The sequence below is a fragment of the Perna viridis genome, chromosome 12, assembly GCF_037379345.1.
Source record: "Perna viridis isolate PV_CMFRI_1.1 ecotype Kerala chromosome 12, ASM3737934v1, whole genome shotgun sequence".
Taxonomy (NCBI): domain Eukaryota; kingdom Metazoa; phylum Mollusca; class Bivalvia; order Mytilida; family Mytilidae; genus Perna; species Perna viridis.
Window position 1 is genome coordinate 29515948 of NC_142456.1, and position 17805 is coordinate 29533752.

Consider the following 17805-nt stretch of genomic DNA (forward strand, 5'->3'; position numbering starts at 1 on the left):
CCATGAGATGCTGAAATGTCAGAACTGACAAACAAGTTCAGAATAGACTTCCCTATACCTGATCTGTTATTTCAAGGTCAAAACTGACATCCCTATACATGATCTGTTACAGAATAGATATCCCTATACCTTAAAATATCTGTTACAGACATCCTTATACCTGATCTGTAACAGAAAAGACATTCCAATACCTGATATGTTACAGAATAGACATCCCTATACCTGATCTGTTATTCTATTGTCCTCTTTGAATTTAATGATGTATTTCTGGAATACACGGCTACCTAGTCCATGCCAAAGTGTTGAAGTTGAAGGACTATAAGATTCTGATCCAACACATAAGCGTTCGATTTCCTAAAAATAAAACATAGAATTAAAACCAAACTCTTTCCACATGTCACCATGTTAAATCAAAAACCTGTCTTTTCCATAGGTCACCATGTTAAATCAAAAACCTGTCTTTTCCACTGGTCACCATGTTAAATCAAAAACCTGTCTTTTCCACAGGTCACCATGTTAAATCAAAAATCTGTCTTTTCCATAGATCACCATGTTAAATCAAAAACCTGTCTTTTCCACAGGTTACCATGTTAAATCAAAAACCTGTCTTTTCCACAGGTCACTATGTTAAATCAAAAACCTGTCTTTTCCACAGGTCACTATGTTAAATCAAAAACCTGTCTTGTATAAAGAATTTACTTTTTTCACAATTCATATCCCTATTCAAAGGCCAAATATACTTTGCAACAAAGGTGTTTGTGGTTAAAAGTCACGTGTCTTTTTTATCACTGGCTTAGAAGAAACTGTTTTCTAATGGTCAGAAGATGGACAAAATATAGTATCTATAAAGATTCAGTATTTACCCCCATGAGGAGATCAACATACTCTTCTGGTTTAAACAGCTTCAAAAACGGGGATAAGCAGATATCGTGTTTTCCTGCAAATACAAATAAAGATATGCACAGCTTTCAATAGTCTAGATTTAATGGCTTCCATGTGTTTAATGCCAATGGTCTCAAAACTGTATCTGTAAATATACTACGATCAATGCATGAATATTATTTAAAATTGAAAGCTACATGTACAAAAACACAACGATGAGTCTGGAAATACATGTACGACAAATCTTGTTTGTTCAAGTAAGACATGATAGGTATAGGTTTCATAATGAGTGAAAGCTGAATATCACAAACATTATCCACTCAATTCATTTGATTTCAATATCATAACAAACCCTGGTGCTATGATGTTGAAATTCAAAAATGCAAATTGATACTTTTTTTTATTCAACTTTCACCATTTATAAAACCTTTTTCTCTATGATTCCTTTAGTATATTTTGGTCGCTTGACATTTGGCATCTGTCATGGTGGAAATTCTTGTGACCATTTATCTATGATGTTACTAAAAGTGTCAGGAGAACAATGTTAGAAAGATCACAAAGTCTCTTTTGACCAATCAGGTTTTATAGAAAATGATACATATTCACACAACAATCAACCCCAATGGAGAATTTTTCATACAACTAGTTCACAACACATTGGCCATGGTGTGATATCCCAAATCTCTAACCGTTGAAGAAGTGGAGAACTATGTGTAAACAAATGAGCAGGCAGTCCTGGCAGTGTGAGTCAATGAAATATACCTAGACAAGACACATGATGTTAAATGGATAGAGAAAAATTTAGAAGTAATAGATAAATAGTATATGGATTTATATTTTAATATGTAAGTTTCAGAGGAGTTGTATCCATAAACTCTAGTATTGTTGAAGCATGCTGAAAATAGCTTAAATCCCATAACTCTGATAAAATTCATATATACATAAAGGTGTAGTAATAAGGTTTATTATATAGAAAGCCATGATCACGGATCCGGAAACAGTAAAAAATGCCAGTCATTGACCGGCATATTTTGAAAATGACCGACGACAATTTTCCAATATCTGACATAAAAAAATTGTCAACCCTTATAAATAACATGGTTTTATTAGTGTATAAACATCCTGTCTACCAGTCTCCTAATTGTTTATTGGACAGGTGTGTGTTAATTTTAGCCGATGTGCAGCCACCTGTGACTGTGACTTACCTGTAACTGATTAGTTGATTGCATAATTGAATTAACGGTACACGTGCAGCCCCATTGCCTATATGAATTAATTGAAGTAACTTCATACATTTATTAGCTGATTAATTAAGAAATTAGATTGACAAGTCCACCATTTTCCCACCAATCTTTCCGAGGTAACAAAAGCACATGGAACTGAAACTACGAATCAGTCGTAGTTTGAAATAATTAATTCGTCGATTGAATCGTTTTAACACAGAAGTCAACAGACCATTTAAATCAAAATACAAAATGTGTTCTCGAGTTTCTTTTATAAAAAACCAAACTTTTTTTTCATCATTCGGAAGTTTTCGGCTGTTTGCCTATGCGATGAAAAAGTCAGAGAGATACAATGTTTTATTTAAATGTTAAAACGTCCATGCGTAGTCGAAACTGAACTTGTTCACTCGCTCTGATATTTTGTAAAAGACAGAGTATGTGATGTAGTAACACACTTTCCAATAATTCTCTGAAAATAACTACGCACAAACGATTTTTTGAATTTATTTTTGATCTGAGCATGTAAAAGACTGACAAAAACATCTCCAGAAGTTTGATAAAATGTCCGGCATGGGCGGTCAAAATTTCTGGACCCTTGGCCATGATTTACTGAATGTTCCAAGTGTAAAAATTTTTCAATATTTCACACTGTTAATAAATTCTGTTATTTCACCTCCGGTCTTTTCCTTCACAAACTTCACAAAACGAATATCAATCCGCCATACACAAACTTTAAAATTTATGTTGAAAATAGCAATGACTAATTGAGAAAATCTACATAACAAATATGATAATCAGTTGGTTATCAGGAATGACCAAAATATGATGACTCATAATAGTAGTAATAAGGTAAATTTTACAAAACTAAAATGATAAAATGATAAAAAAAAGAAACATAATTTCAGGAAACTAATCAACTCTATACTTTGGATTTCTGCTACCACAATTCTGTAACATAACCTTCAATACATGTTCTTAAATGAAAAATAATGAAAATAACTACTAACAAATATTGACAAATTTGTACCTTTTTCCCTTCTTTCAAGAGATTTCAATTCTTTCTTAAAGTCTTGAATTAATAGGTGTCTCCAATTAGCTTTCATTTTTTGTAGCCTCTTACTCTGAAATATAGAATATAATGTATATGTACACATAGGTTAAATGTTAATTTATTTAATGCACAATGAATATTTATAGTCCAGAGAATAATGATTTAAATGTCTCATGATACATGAAGAAGCATGCTCACACACCGTAAAATGACGGTACAAAAGAAATGACTGTGTGGACAAGATGGGTTTCTGCAAAAAATGTGCTTTCATGCAATTTAAATTCACAAATAATACATAAATTGTACTGTAATGTTCTTCAATGAAAAAGCAGTTTAAAATTCAGTTTAATTTTCGTGTTACAATCATGGCGCAAAAATAGTGAAAATTAATTTGCTGTGAAAAATTTCACTGTTTACAATAAAACAAAATATTGAACTGGAAGTCAAAGCAAGTAGACCTTGGCTGGTGCATGACACAGGAAACCCATTGACAAATGATTTTCGCAGGTGTAAAATTTGGCGATTTTAAAGCAAAAAGGTATACGAAAAAATGTAATGTTTCTGATTTTGGTAGATACTAAGTGGTGCAATAAGTAATTAAGCACAGAGTAAATATTTTGTTGAATCTATTTTGGCCTATTTAGACAGACTGCTAAAATGCACCAAAATTTACACCCTGCAAAAATTACCCACTATATGGTGAGCATAATCCAGGAAGAAAGACTAGACATGAAAAACCCACATACCATAAATAAGACAAATCAACTAGTAGAATATGCACATAAACTATAAAGTATAAATGAACAACCTAGACTCCACTAAATACTGGGAGTATGCACCAGATGCACCAGTTTAAGTGAGTGTCCTCTGTTTTTCTAAAAAGACCTGCTATTACATGTAGCTCATGTTAAATCCATAATAAAGCATATGAAGAAAACCACGTCCTTGTGATAAAAACTTATATCCAGCACATTTACATTACATATGATGTGTTAAAAAAGTTTATTGTGCAGTTTGTGCTTACAAAATAAGAGTACAGACAAACAGGCAGATGGGCAGACAGACAGATGGACAGACAAACAGACAAATTGATTCATATGTGCTCAAAAACTTTGTTTGCAAAGGGTAAAAAAACACTGTTCTAGTAGAAGCTGAGAATTCTATTATGAAAGTACATGTATAATGTATACAATAGGTTTTTATCATATTCAATTTCACCAAGGCCTATCAAGCTTCCATTTGATCCAGAATGAAATCAGTCCAAGTTACTTTGATGCTTACATGAGCTTGATGTAAAATGATGAATACAAATGTTCCAAAGTTTTGTAAGAGTTGTGTCCCTTACCCTAGGTCTACCTCTTTAAGTACCAGCCCATATAAAATTCAGACATCGTCTATGGTAAAGTGATTCATGGTGTAGAAAAACCCATGAATGAGAAATTCTTTTTTGGGTCTACATTTGCTATATTTCTATGTGATAATAATTCTTTCTGTATTTAGATCTGAGAAAACTACACTTACTTCAACCTTCCACTTAAACAAACCAAATCAAACAAAATCAAGAATGATAACTCTTGCAAAGGGCTAATTTCATGAACAATCTATATAAATTTCATCTCAAAAGCACAACCTCCAAAATAAAAAAGTAAGACTGGTTATGTGATCTACAACAGTTTCAGAACAAGAAATAAAGCTGAATTTGGTGGGTTTTTTACATGCCTGTATCACCTCCTGTCTGATTTTTATCAAGACTGCTACTTAAATTAAACAAGACAGAAGTCAGGCTAACAGGATATTGATAAGTTATCAAAATAAAAATTGCCCTTTACTCAGTAAAACTTCAAAAAAATAGCAGATATAAATCCAGCAAACATTTGAAAATTGATAGTGGTGTGTAACCATACCATTTTTATATCATAGTCAGTTAGCTTTGATCTCTTCTCAACAGATTTAACGTATATCAAATCTTTACTCTCTATATCTATCTGTCTGTCAATCTGTTCCTTCAGCTCCTCAGGGCTCAATACACCATGGTAAGGGTTCAGTTCCTTCATCTACACAGAAATACAACAATATTATACAATGAAAAGGATTATTTGTGGGGTAGCAATATTTTTAGTTTTGTGGTTTTGTAGATTATGTCAAGTGAATATTTTTGCAGGTATCAATTTTCGCGACTTCAAAAAACGTCTAGCGTTATATAATGTTAAAAAAAATTTCACTGAAGCTATCTTTTCACAATTTTTCACTGCAAAAACAGCAAAAATTGGTACACTGTGAAAATTTATATGTTTACAGAAACAATATCATGTTTCCAATCATAATTTAATGTAAAACTTTCAGTAATGAAAACTTTGATGCTCTAATGGAATCTCAAACTGAAAATTCCATGAACAAAGTATATATAATTAAAAACCAGAGTGAATAAAACTTGTACACACAATTAATACAGCATTACACATGTACATTATGTATACAAGAGAATTAAATACACAAATTCTACAAGATTTATCATCATTATAGTTTAACATCCGATGGCAAACATTTCGGAGCAAAAATGTTTAATTAATTAACCACACCCTGCATTGTACTAGCCTGACATGCTGAGCCTGTTTTTAAATGTGCTAGCCCACAGAAGCTAAAGTCCACAGGTAGGCGTGTCACCCAACTCTGAATCATTACTCTGCCTATATGCATCATGCTTGATGAAGAAGCAATGACTACATGTACAAATTTTTAAGTCTTTGGTATGACTCATCCAGGGCACAAACCCACAATCTCTTCCACTTATGGTGAGCATGATAACATGAGACCACCAAGGTGGTTGCTTTTTACACAAAAAAGATCTGTCAAACGACAGTTGATGTTATTGTATTCTTACTTCAGCTGGTTCCAGAGGCTCATTTAAATCATTCAGAAGTGGGTTACTGTAAGGTACAGTGGATGGAGGCAGATTTGGTGTATAGCCCTCAATCAGATGGTTTAATACCTACAACCAAAAGGAACATGACCAGGTTTAATAATTAACTCAATTAAGTTTAATGAACTTACAATGTAATTGTCCAAAAACTCATGTAAATTAAACAAATATAATAGTGAAGGAAAAGTTGTAAATTTCACTTGATGTGCATTCCAAATAAGTGTATAAAATGTAAAGTCCAAAATGTGGTGACAATTCCTACTAACCACTATAAAGCAGAATCTAAACAGTTTGGGAAAGTATATCCAAGCTTAATCAACCTCTTAATATGGATTGTGAAGGCATAAAATTCATTGATATTTATGTTTGAATACATGTAGTACATCACCAAACCTGCACTTCTCAATATACAGTTTCTCTTAGTTTTATGAACTTGTGTATTGATGCTGTGTCTGGAAGATGATGCCCTTCGTCATTAAATACAAACAAATTATTTGCATTATTTGCTATGCTTTGCTATATGTCCTAATATGCCTTTGAGTTTGTGCACACTGTCTCAAATATCGCATTTTAAATATTATCATGTCTGTTTTATATTCGGTTAAAAGCTCACAAGAGCTTACAAATGTATGTTTAATATTATTTACATACCAAATCCAAAAACAAACTTTCTTAGCCTTTGTCTTAATAAAAACAGGTACGTTTAATAATATTTGTAATACTCTGAATAAATCTTACAGCTCTTTGACTCATCAGTGCTGGATTTGGTTTCCTGTTTGGATATATATTTGGTTTTGGACATTAGTTACATACACACACATACATCTTTTAAATCTTAAACTTCTTGAGTATTTGGTTCTAATACTGCCAAAATTGTGAGGTTACTCCTTGAAATATGTGTACATCATACCTGATTTTGCCAAATCTACAAATGTATGATTGGTATTTTTGTATTTACATGTATATAATTTGAAATACCATTTACATGAAACTTACCTGAAGTACTATTTGCTTTTCATTCTTCATTAAATCAGTCTCAATAAATATATCTCTAACATCAAGACCCTGAAAACAAAAACATAACTGTTATGGTAAAATCAAGCAATAGGGAAATTTTAAGAATTTAACACCACTGTTAGTGCAAACCACTCCAGGGCTAGATTAATAAGGACCTTCCTATAGTGTCAGAGATTTCCTAATGTTTTCTTGCATTTTTTACCGTTGCAATACTTTAAATTATTTTTAAAATAGTTTTGGGATAAGTATGCTCATAAAACATTATAATAAGTTGTTTTAAAATAAACATCATGAGTTTAAGGAGATCTTGCTTGACTAAATAAAGGAATGCTGTTGTTTCAAAAGTGAGAAAAAGTTGTTATAAAAAGAATAACCTCACTTTAGTGTTATTTAACTACATAATACTTGTAGTACAGGTATCATCATATCTATCAATACTTGTGGTACATATATCAATATATCTATCGATACTTGTGGTACATATATCAATATATCTATCAATACTTGTGGTACATATATCATTATATCTATCAATACTTGTGGTACATATATCATTATATCTATCAATACTTGTGGTACATATATCATTATATCTGTCGATACTTGTGGTACATATATCATTATATCTATCAATACTTGTGGTACATATATTATTATATCTAATGAATGAGACCTGGGTAGCTAAAAATCATTTGAAACTGGAAACATAGAAAAGCTGTGGCCAGGCACACTAAAGGATAGCCCTGCTTCCAATCCCAAAAACCAAATGTTCAAAATATAAATGAAGATGACAAATACTAGGTGTCTCAAAAATTATTGGTAAAAGAAAAAAAATATTGAAATGCACCATATCAAAGTTACATTTTAGGGAAGATAACTTTGTCAAAAATCTAAATTTTTCTATCAGTGGTGACATATCTTAAAATTTCTGCAACACTGTATAGACTAAATACAATAAAAAAGCATTCATTTAGAAAAGGTTAGACCACTGAAAGTAAATAATGAAAAATGTCAGATTAATGTATTTTTTTCATGCAAATTTCAGACCGAATTTACAGTTGGCATTTTTAATGTATCAAACACAGGTATAAATCCAAATTTCAAAACTTTACAATCGGACCAGGAATGATAGTCAACATAAAAATCCCCATGGAAAAAAACTACAACAAAAATTATAGAGCTAATCAATGTTCACTGTTGTATAATCACAAAATTAATTGAGAGCACAAATATGAAGGAGCTTAGCAAAATAAAAACAAAAACAACAATTGAACTCTCTGGATAACATCATGAACATGTAGCCATGGTAATGGTGAGAGGACAAGAACAAACCAATGACAGTACTATACCTCTGTTTCCATATCATTCAAAACTTGTCTTGTTTTGTCAACACTAAACTCCTCCTGGTTCCCAAGGCAACAAAGTATAGCAGCATAACAGTCCATATTTGGTTTGACCTCACTGACCTTTAGACATTCCATAATTTCTGTTGTTTTGGATATATCTCCCTTTAATTATATCATCAATCATCACTCATAATTCATACACATAGATTACCAAGTAAAAATGTTTAATCAAAATCGGATGTAAACATGATGGTAAAAAATCCAGTTTGGATTTGCCAATACTGTGAAAGTACTCTTATTCATAGATACCAATTTTTGTGGTTAAGGGAAAAACGTCAGTTGGTAGATTTTGAATTCATTGATTTGACAGCTCAATCATAATAAATGACAGGGAAATATCCATTTCATTTGGAACTACATTTCGTGGCTTGCCAAATCCACAAAAACAACAGATACAGATACCGAAAGAACAATTATACTTCCACAGTATATACATTTACATGTACTGGTGTCTACCAATATTTAAGTCTTGGTGTGACTTGTTTGTTGATTGATCCAGATGAACACACTAAGAAGTCGACATTTAAGGGAAATAAAACATTAATTAAAAACTTACGATTCGGCTGTAGTAGTGTAGTAGCGATGAAAAGGAAGTTACATCAGTAACTAAGTATTCAGGTTTCTTCACTTTGTTATGTCTGTTCTTCTTCAAGGCCAAATATGCTGTATCCACCTGTGGTAGAAATTACAAGATTAGTTCAGAAAACCACAGTTTAAGATTCAGGACAAAAAACGTTAGAGACTACGAACAGGCAAATGTGATGTGCCATTGAGATGTTCAAAACTTTGTTGTTTATCAGCAACATTACACTTGATTTGATGTAAAGTTGTCATTTGTTATTGCCAATGTTTTTAAGTATCACAGCAGAAGCCCAAGAAAGAAATATCAAGCAACAAGACCAATGGAAAATAAGTTGCAGATAAATCAAACTATGACCGCTAGTACCAAACATGCCAAAGAATGTCTATATTTAACAACTGCATGAGACAAGTTCTGTGCAGCTTCAATATATACAAAAACCTATTCATCATACCTTATTATAAGACTTACAAGAATGAAAAGAAAAATAAAAGAAGTAAATAAGCAAAATAAAAAGCGAGGTCGAGCACAGCATGAAATGACAGCAGTGGTCAACCTCTGAACAGTTGGGACAGGTGTGGACACAATGTTAGTTTTTGACACACTTAAGCACAGGGACTTATAGTTCATTATAAACACAACAACTGCTTTGGGCACTATGAAGCACAAAACTTGAAATTCAATTAAAACTTTTCAAAATCAAACCAAAAATAAAAAAGTAGACTTTTTTGGGTGTAGTCCCTTTGACCCCTTTTAACTTGGTAACCGTAAAAAATATCTGAAATCTGAAATCAGAAATCTGATTGAAAATCACAGGCAGGTATCTAATAAAAAAAATATTTTGAAATGAAACCTAGAAAGCCAATTTGTGTTTGAAGTGTGTGGCCCTTTTTTACCCCTTATAACTATTGAAAACACATTAAATCTGCTTGATATATTTGTTTACCAAATAAGGTCAACCACATCTCCCATGGAAACGAAGTGTCCAAAGACACTGCCAACGACAACTACACCATAACATTATACATTATACAACCACAAATCTTTTGTGGTCAAATACAAAGTAAAGAAAAAATAATTTCCTCAGGAACCTTCCTTCAGTGGTAAGTAAAATCATATCAAAATTCCATAACAAGTGGTCAATACTATCAAATTTATCACACAGAAACTAAGTGTCCACAGATGATGACTGCACCATAACATTATACGTATGCAAAAATTTGCAGTCTTATAAAGTGAAAATTTTTTAAATTACACTGCATATGTATTTTACAGGATATGCATTATTCTTTTAGCAACTACATGTTGTCAAGACTTGGAGCTTAATAAAATAGATTAATTCTTGGAATGTGAGAAGTTTTCATTGTTTTAGGCTAGTCTATTCAAAATTAAAAATTAAATCACATTACCCATATACATGTATAAATAATAAGAAAAATTCATTTACAGAAAACATTAATCAATGGAAAATAACTACATGTACCAAGAATTCTGTTATAATTACTTGCACTAACATGTGATTGTGCAAAGTTGAGCTATAGCTTTAAATAGATTTTTTGTAATTGCAACTTGAAATTACATATACATGTACACATTCTATAAGAAAAGAATTGGAAATCAATAAGTGGTCATCAATGATAGGAAGAAAATGAAAGGGTGTAAAAAGGTGAACGTTTCAAACTATGATTTTAAACTTGTTAATGTTAATATAGAACATTCCTTTGAATTGTCCTTTATTATGACATACTACATAGAAATAGGGAGCAGACCATTTAAGAATTTTAATATTCCAGGGAGGTGAGACTTAAAATAAGACTTTTAAAATTTTATAGATCCCAACATTAGTTCTTTCTTGGTTTTTAAAATAAAATTAATTTTAACTCACCTGATCAGTAAACAAACATGCATCAACAAAGGATTTAAAATCATGGTTGAAATGTTCCTGTTTTCTTTCTTTATCTGCCAACATTTCTCTATTATCCAGATCTTTTCTCCATTCCATTGCACCATCCTTTGCTTTTTTCTCCATCTTTTTGGCACTAGTCGTCTTTATTTTATGTACAACATTACTTTTTCCTATCTCATCTTTAGATGGAATAGGTTTTCCACTATTTGATAGAAATTGTTCTTTGGCAGTTGATATAGGATTGCTCACATTAAGTTCAGGTGAGTTGGTCACATGTTTAAATGTAGCAGTGTTTGTTTCAGTATTTGGAAGACTTAGTGGCTGTGAGTCACTTGCTTTTAAATCATTTTTCCTAGATGAAGTTGACATCCCTTCAATATGCTTTCTTTTCACTTGTTGTTTCAACTCATTATTTTTTAAAGTTTTCTTTTCTAATGTTCTTTTTCCTTCTGCTGTTTTTGAAGCTACTGATTTTTCGTTTGGCACAGTAACAACAGTAGACAGAGAGTCATTATCAAATCTGGAGTCTTTTTCAAAAATCCTGGATTGGAATTTTCGTAGCTGCAGTCCCCATTCATCTGAAATTAAGTTTATTTTTAAAGTCAAAACGCATGTTATACACTTAACCCCACCACAGATTTCATGTGTCTGTTCACATTCAGGAAATGTTGGTTATTCATGAGTCTTTGTGTTATTGTTTTACTTTCTAGTTTGATTTTGAAGAATTGTCATTGTTCAGTTACCCTGGATTACTTTGTTGTTGGGGCTTTCAAGAGCTTACTTAAAGCTGTGTTTACACTTGTTGAAGACAGTGATCTCTGTAAGTATTTACTATTTTGTAATTAGGATATATTCCGGTGCATTTGTAACGGATTGATTGATTGATTGATTGATTGATTGATTGATTGATTGATTGATTGATTGGTTGGTTGGTTGGTTGGTTGATTGATTGATTGATTGATTGATTGACTGATTGATTAATTGATTGATGGATGTCCTATGGCTAATATTCCATGCATTTCCGGAGGAGAATGTTTGAATAATTATACCAACCCTGTTTTATACTAGTCTTACATGTTACCCTCAACAAATTATCTCTCTGTCTCCTATGTAATGTATGTTTTGCAACGAAGGACTGATTACAAATTTTGAAGTTTTCAGTGTGATTTGGTCTGGGATCTAACCAGTGACAATGCCATCCCTTCAAATGAGCATGCAACTACCTGTGAGGAGCAAGAATGGCAATAAATGTCCTTTCAACTGCAGTTCTATACATGCATTGATGTTTTAGAAGTTTTTTTTCTTTTAATCCTTTGGAAGTTATGTCTTTTTTAACTTAGATCATAAAAACTGCCAAAGGTACATTTTTCCCTTTGCAAATATTCTAAATAATAGCCTTGTTTTATTGAAACCTGCATATATATATATATATATATATATATATATATATATATATATATATATATATATATATATATATATATATATATATATATATATATATATATATATATATATATGTTGGCCTCTATATTCTTTTATTGGGAACATACATGTTTTGTTGGTTTTTTGGGGGAGGGTAATTTAGGACATCAACCAGACATAGGAGACCTTACAAAAACTTGCGAATGACAGAGAGAAATAGAGAAACTTTGTTGCTGCCCCAACACACCAGAAGGCATAATGGGCAAAAGTAAGAAATAAGTAATTCAGAACAGAGAAGTAAATCATATATGTATAAAATCTTGGATATGAAGTAATAATTATCAATGGTATAACAAATATTTATAACCAGAGAACAGTGCTATTTTAAACAGAAATAAAATTTTCAGCATACTGACTTAGTAAATAATTTATCTTGTTTGGAAAATTTTAAAGTCATTTTTTTTTCACAAATAAAATTTTTAATGGCAGAATCAGCCTAACTTTGGAGGTAATTAAAGGAAAACGATATCTTCCCAAATTCATGTACATGTACATTTTACAAGATTCAGGTCTAACTAGTAAAGAAAGCACTTTCATATTAAAATGCAGTAAATCTTTACTTATGTTAATTGCAAGTACATATATCCATTAAAATACCAATATAGATGAACGGTTTCATATTGTTCAGATTTCCCTTCTCACACAGCCCATCAAATCTTATGCCTTTTTTCTGTAAGTCTGCAATCCTAGATAAATTCAATTGTTCTTTATTTTGGGCCCAGTCTCTATGATTGTCCTTTTCTATTAACTTTATAGGGGAATGATGCTGATCTAACTTGACTGAAATATCTGGTTGTGAACAAGCTCTTTCTTTAACAGATGTTGACCCAACAGCATTGGCCTTGGATGAGCTTTGATGAGCACCTGCAATCAAAATTCAATAATAGGATTTTTATAAGCCTTGTCATGTGATCCGTGAAAATGGGACTCCAAATCCCATTCAAAAGCATAAACAGTGCTTGTTTATACAGTAAAGACTACAACCTTGATAACAAAAACTCCTTATTAAATGTGATGACAAAAATATGAAGTAGGCAATTGCATTTTTACTCCGTTGTATAGTTGTCTTTTTGATATATTCACCACACTTATTCTCATTATAATGCCTATATAAGATAGTATTGCAAGTTTCACCATACTTCAAATTATATTTTACACTCACAAAGAGGATGAACAGCTGCAGCAAGATCTATTTTTTTTTCAGAAAAAGACCATTTCAAATTTCAATACAAATCTAGCAAGGCTAGTGAGTAATTTAAAGAGCCCTCTAGGAAGAAATCTGCCCTACATTATACAAATGTGTCTTACTTACAATGAAAGTACCACAAAACACCTGTGTGATCTTTTGGACACTGTCTTTTAATTTTGAATAGCTGTCAATTATGATGACCTTAACCTTTAAGTTTGCCATCCACCATCATAATTGACAGCTACTCAAACAGTTTGAAACTATAAAGACAGTATCCAAAAGATCACACAGGTGTTCTGTGATAATTAATTTGTATAATGAAAAGCAGATATCCACCTACAGAGTTATTTAAATTACTGAATAAAATGTATATGACCGCACTGGATTTTTACATTATGTTATTTTAATCAAAAAAGATTTCATACGTGTATTTCCATAAATTTGTGAGTTTGTCAGTTTAGTTCTAGTATTTCTAGAATATCAATAAGTTCTGTTCTATTTACATTATGTATTATTCCTTTCTTTCACCTGTATTTAACAGCAAAAAAAATCCATATTTTACTGTATTTGATGAGATGCATTTGTGAAAGATGTGTGTTTTATATTTATATCTTTTATGTTTAGTTCAGGAAAAAAAAGTAATTATTTTGACCCTTATGTAAAAGTCATTGAAGTAGGGTATGACATGTATACAGTGTTCTAGGATTTTTCAGAAATTGAGGTTTCTGCGGGAAAAATCCATATAAAATCAACTTTCCCACAGTCAATGACTGCTTTCCTAACAAAACAAATCCTTACAGCATATGAAGTTTTCAACTTGCCACAGAAAAGTGTCACTAAGTACCTAACTTTCCCTAACCCAAATTTCCCTTGCCCCGGGTAACGAGAAATAGGAATCCTAGAACACTGGTATCATATTCTTTAATTGAGAATATTATATTTTCTCTGTGATTTGAGTATTTAACATGTTTTACACCATCATTGTTTAAATTGCACTAAGATTTCAGTGCATTTTATTTGTGAACATTTATCAACTAATATGAATCCAATTTGATACATGGAAATTAGTCACTAAAAGCCCTATTACAATCATATATCAATTTATTACTTGTATACATGTATGTTTGCAGTAGAAAGAGTAATCAAGGGAACCAAGGCTATAGCGGTAATAAATGTAATCCAGGGACATAAAAATACAAAAAAATATAAAAATACTGCAGAGTTATTATGAGTAATAGGGTGGAACTATAACCCTGTTGGGAGAGTATTGGACACAGGGTAATATTGCTGTAGTGAAATTGGTAAGGTACAAAAGATATATATATCCAGCCTTAATAACTGTGCTAGGGAGTTAATTCTGTAGTTCAGTTGGTTAGAGTGGTGACAATAGAACCAGAGGTCTACCACCAGATGACTTTTCACAATAATATTGTATTTCAAGACTAACAAGCCCTTCATGTATCACAAACTGTCTAGAAATCAATGTGTAACTTATTTTGGCGGAACTGTTCATTAAAATAACTTCTGTATATTTACTTTTTACAATAATTACACCTGTTTGATAGGTGAGGAAAACTAGCTCTTGAATGTACAGAAATTCGTCTAAAATTTCCTCAAACTGATATATGAGGAACTTTCTTCCAAGCAAAACACTACATCAGGATATATTGAAGCTTCAGAAATAGCAAAACCCAGCCTAGACAGAATATTTCAAAGAGATTCATGTTATTTTACAAATAGTCCAAATTTTCTCTGTCCTTGCAATCACGATTCAAAATGTCAGCAAAACAGGGTCTGTCATGAAAAATGATCAAATCTTCAATAAAAATGTAATATTGCTGGCAAATATGGTATCAACATACAAGAAAATAATTCTGGAATCGAGCTAGGTAGGTGCAACATGCTCAATTTCGCTTTGAAAGTCGTTAGAAGCCGTTGGAGGGCGGTACTACTGAATCAAAACTTTTTGTATTGAACCCAGAACAGTTATCAATAATTCTACGAGTATTTGGAATGCCATTATTTGCCATCTTCCACTTATAATTGATGAAAAATTCTTAGGGTCTCACTAATTGCCAACAAGAGGCGAAAGAAGCGACAAGAAACGACAAGAAATTTGAATTAGCAACAAGAAATTTTGAATTAGCAACAACAAACTAAAAAAATACCGACAAGAGTAGATAGACTATATATATTTGCTGTTTGTAAAAAGATGAAAATTATGTTTTTTAATAGGAGAACTGAAAATGGAGAAGATTGTAAGAAATTACATTAAAAAAGAACTTTTGTACATGCATAGTTGATATGAATTTGCCATGTAAGGTTTAAAATACAAGAGTTAGTGACAAAAGAATGAAGAGCAAATGATTCTTTGAACTAAATAAATTTTGTGACTTTCATAGTAAAGTTACCCATCTGTATATATCAAAATTTCCGATGTTATATCTTATTGTGGTTTGTGTGTTATACACTTGATTAAAGTTAACAAAAGTTCCAAAATGATTGTTGCGGTTTTTTTTTAATTTATTTTTGTTTAGTTTAAAATGAGGTAAACATGTTTTAAAATTTTGAGGCATGTGTTTCGACCACTGAAGTCTCATCAGTAACGCTTTGTCAAAAAACAGCGGAATAATTCCATATCATTTTATTGTGGTTTTGCGTTATACACATGCTTAAAGTTGACCAAAGTTCCAGAAGGATTGTTTTGTTTTTGTTTTTGTTTTCATTTTTTTTTTATTTTAAAATGAAATAAGAATGTTTAAAAAATTTGAGGCACGTGTTTCGACTATTGAAGTCTCATCAGGAACACTGCCAAAAATAGCGGAACTAAATGCAAATTTAAAGGACCAAATTATTTCTTCAGATTCTCTTTGTTTTATAAATTTGTAATTCGTTCAATTTTGAATTTAGATATTGAAGTAACTTGTGCTTTATAATTTTAATTTTATTTTTGTTAGTCTCATCTGGAGTGCTTTGCCAATTTGAAATAGGTATAAAACAAAAAAAAAACAGTTTCTACCAAAACTCTTGATTGTGAGATCAAAGGGTAAGTGGCTTCTTTTAGGTAATTAATATCATAACTACCTCAATTAGCAATTTAATGACCTGTGCCGGGGAAAGCCCATGTGCTTAACACCTTGACACACTAATTCAGTGATTAACACCTTGTTGAATGGCATGTGGGTGAATGTCATAACTTAATTAATCCAACTGGCTGATATGCGTAAATATGCAAATCTATTGGAATTTAGAATGATCTAGAATCCTGACATATCTGCATTCTTTAAGAATGATTTCAAACATTTTTTTTTAAAATGAAAATAGCATATAACATTAAAGAAATAGATAACATATATCTTAATCTTCTGATAAAAACACAACATTTTTAAACTCAAATCTTTGCAAATTACCTTATTTTTCACCCTTTTCATCAATTTATTTCTTTATTATATTTTAAAATGTCATTTAAAATGATATATTTGATTAATATTAAACCTGAAATGGCAAATTTTTACCAGAGACATTTATCAACTTTGCATGTACATTTTTTTTTTAATTATAACCAGGGATTTATAACTTCTTACAATTATTTCTATTTTTCCATCTTTTTTATAATTCAAACAACAAATAAATATAGTCTCTCTCCTCTTGTCTGTATTTTTTAGTTTCTTGTTGCTTCTTGTCGCTAAATCAATTTCTTGTCAGTAATTACTAAATTAGTGAGACCGAATTCCTACACAAACTTGACACAATGATAAATGGCATGATCCCTAATCTGTTGAAAAGGGAACCTGATATTTTTGCTTCAGACTTCGCTCACACTTAAGGCCATTGCCTTCCTCATATCAACTTGAGCTACAACAAGTATTCACCTTGAGATGGGTTTGATCTAAACGCTCTGCAAGAATGACAACCTTGCAATTTAAATATTTCAGAAGCAAGAACATGCGGTAAATCAGCTGGTTTCAGTGAGTTTGTACGATAGCTAATATTTCTAGTACATAATCTTAATATCTGTGACATTTTCTCATCTTACGAAAACAGACCACATTTTACTAAGCATGTGCTCGATGTTGACCTTTTCAAAAAGTCAATGCATTTTTTAGCTTGGAAATGACTCTGGTTTTGCCTTCTATTAAACGTCAA

At 31.5% G+C, this 17805-nt stretch overlaps 1 protein-coding gene across 1 annotated transcript in view; it reads right to left on the reverse strand.

Moving 5' to 3' along the window:
* Window positions 1-17733, reverse strand: part of LOC148601949 (DNA-directed RNA polymerase, mitochondrial-like) — a 42239-nt gene extending 24506 nt beyond the window's left edge. Inside the window, exons 1-11 of the mRNA XM_088554255.1 lie at window positions 17532-17733; window positions 13068-13334; window positions 10965-11563; window positions 9056-9172; window positions 8443-8601; window positions 7073-7141; window positions 6038-6145; window positions 5061-5210; window positions 3133-3226; window positions 864-937; window positions 223-354 (exon numbers count right to left, since the gene is read on the reverse strand). Coding sequence (XP_088410381.1) covers window positions 223-354; window positions 864-937; window positions 3133-3226; window positions 5061-5210; window positions 6038-6145; window positions 7073-7141; window positions 8443-8601; window positions 9056-9172; window positions 10965-11563; window positions 13068-13334; window positions 17532-17682 — 1920 coding nt within the window. The 5' untranslated portion in view covers window positions 17683-17733. The remainder of the gene's footprint in view (window positions 1-222; window positions 355-863; window positions 938-3132; window positions 3227-5060; window positions 5211-6037; window positions 6146-7072; window positions 7142-8442; window positions 8602-9055; window positions 9173-10964; window positions 11564-13067; window positions 13335-17531) is intronic.
* Between the last annotated feature and the right edge of the window lie 72 nt (window positions 17734-17805).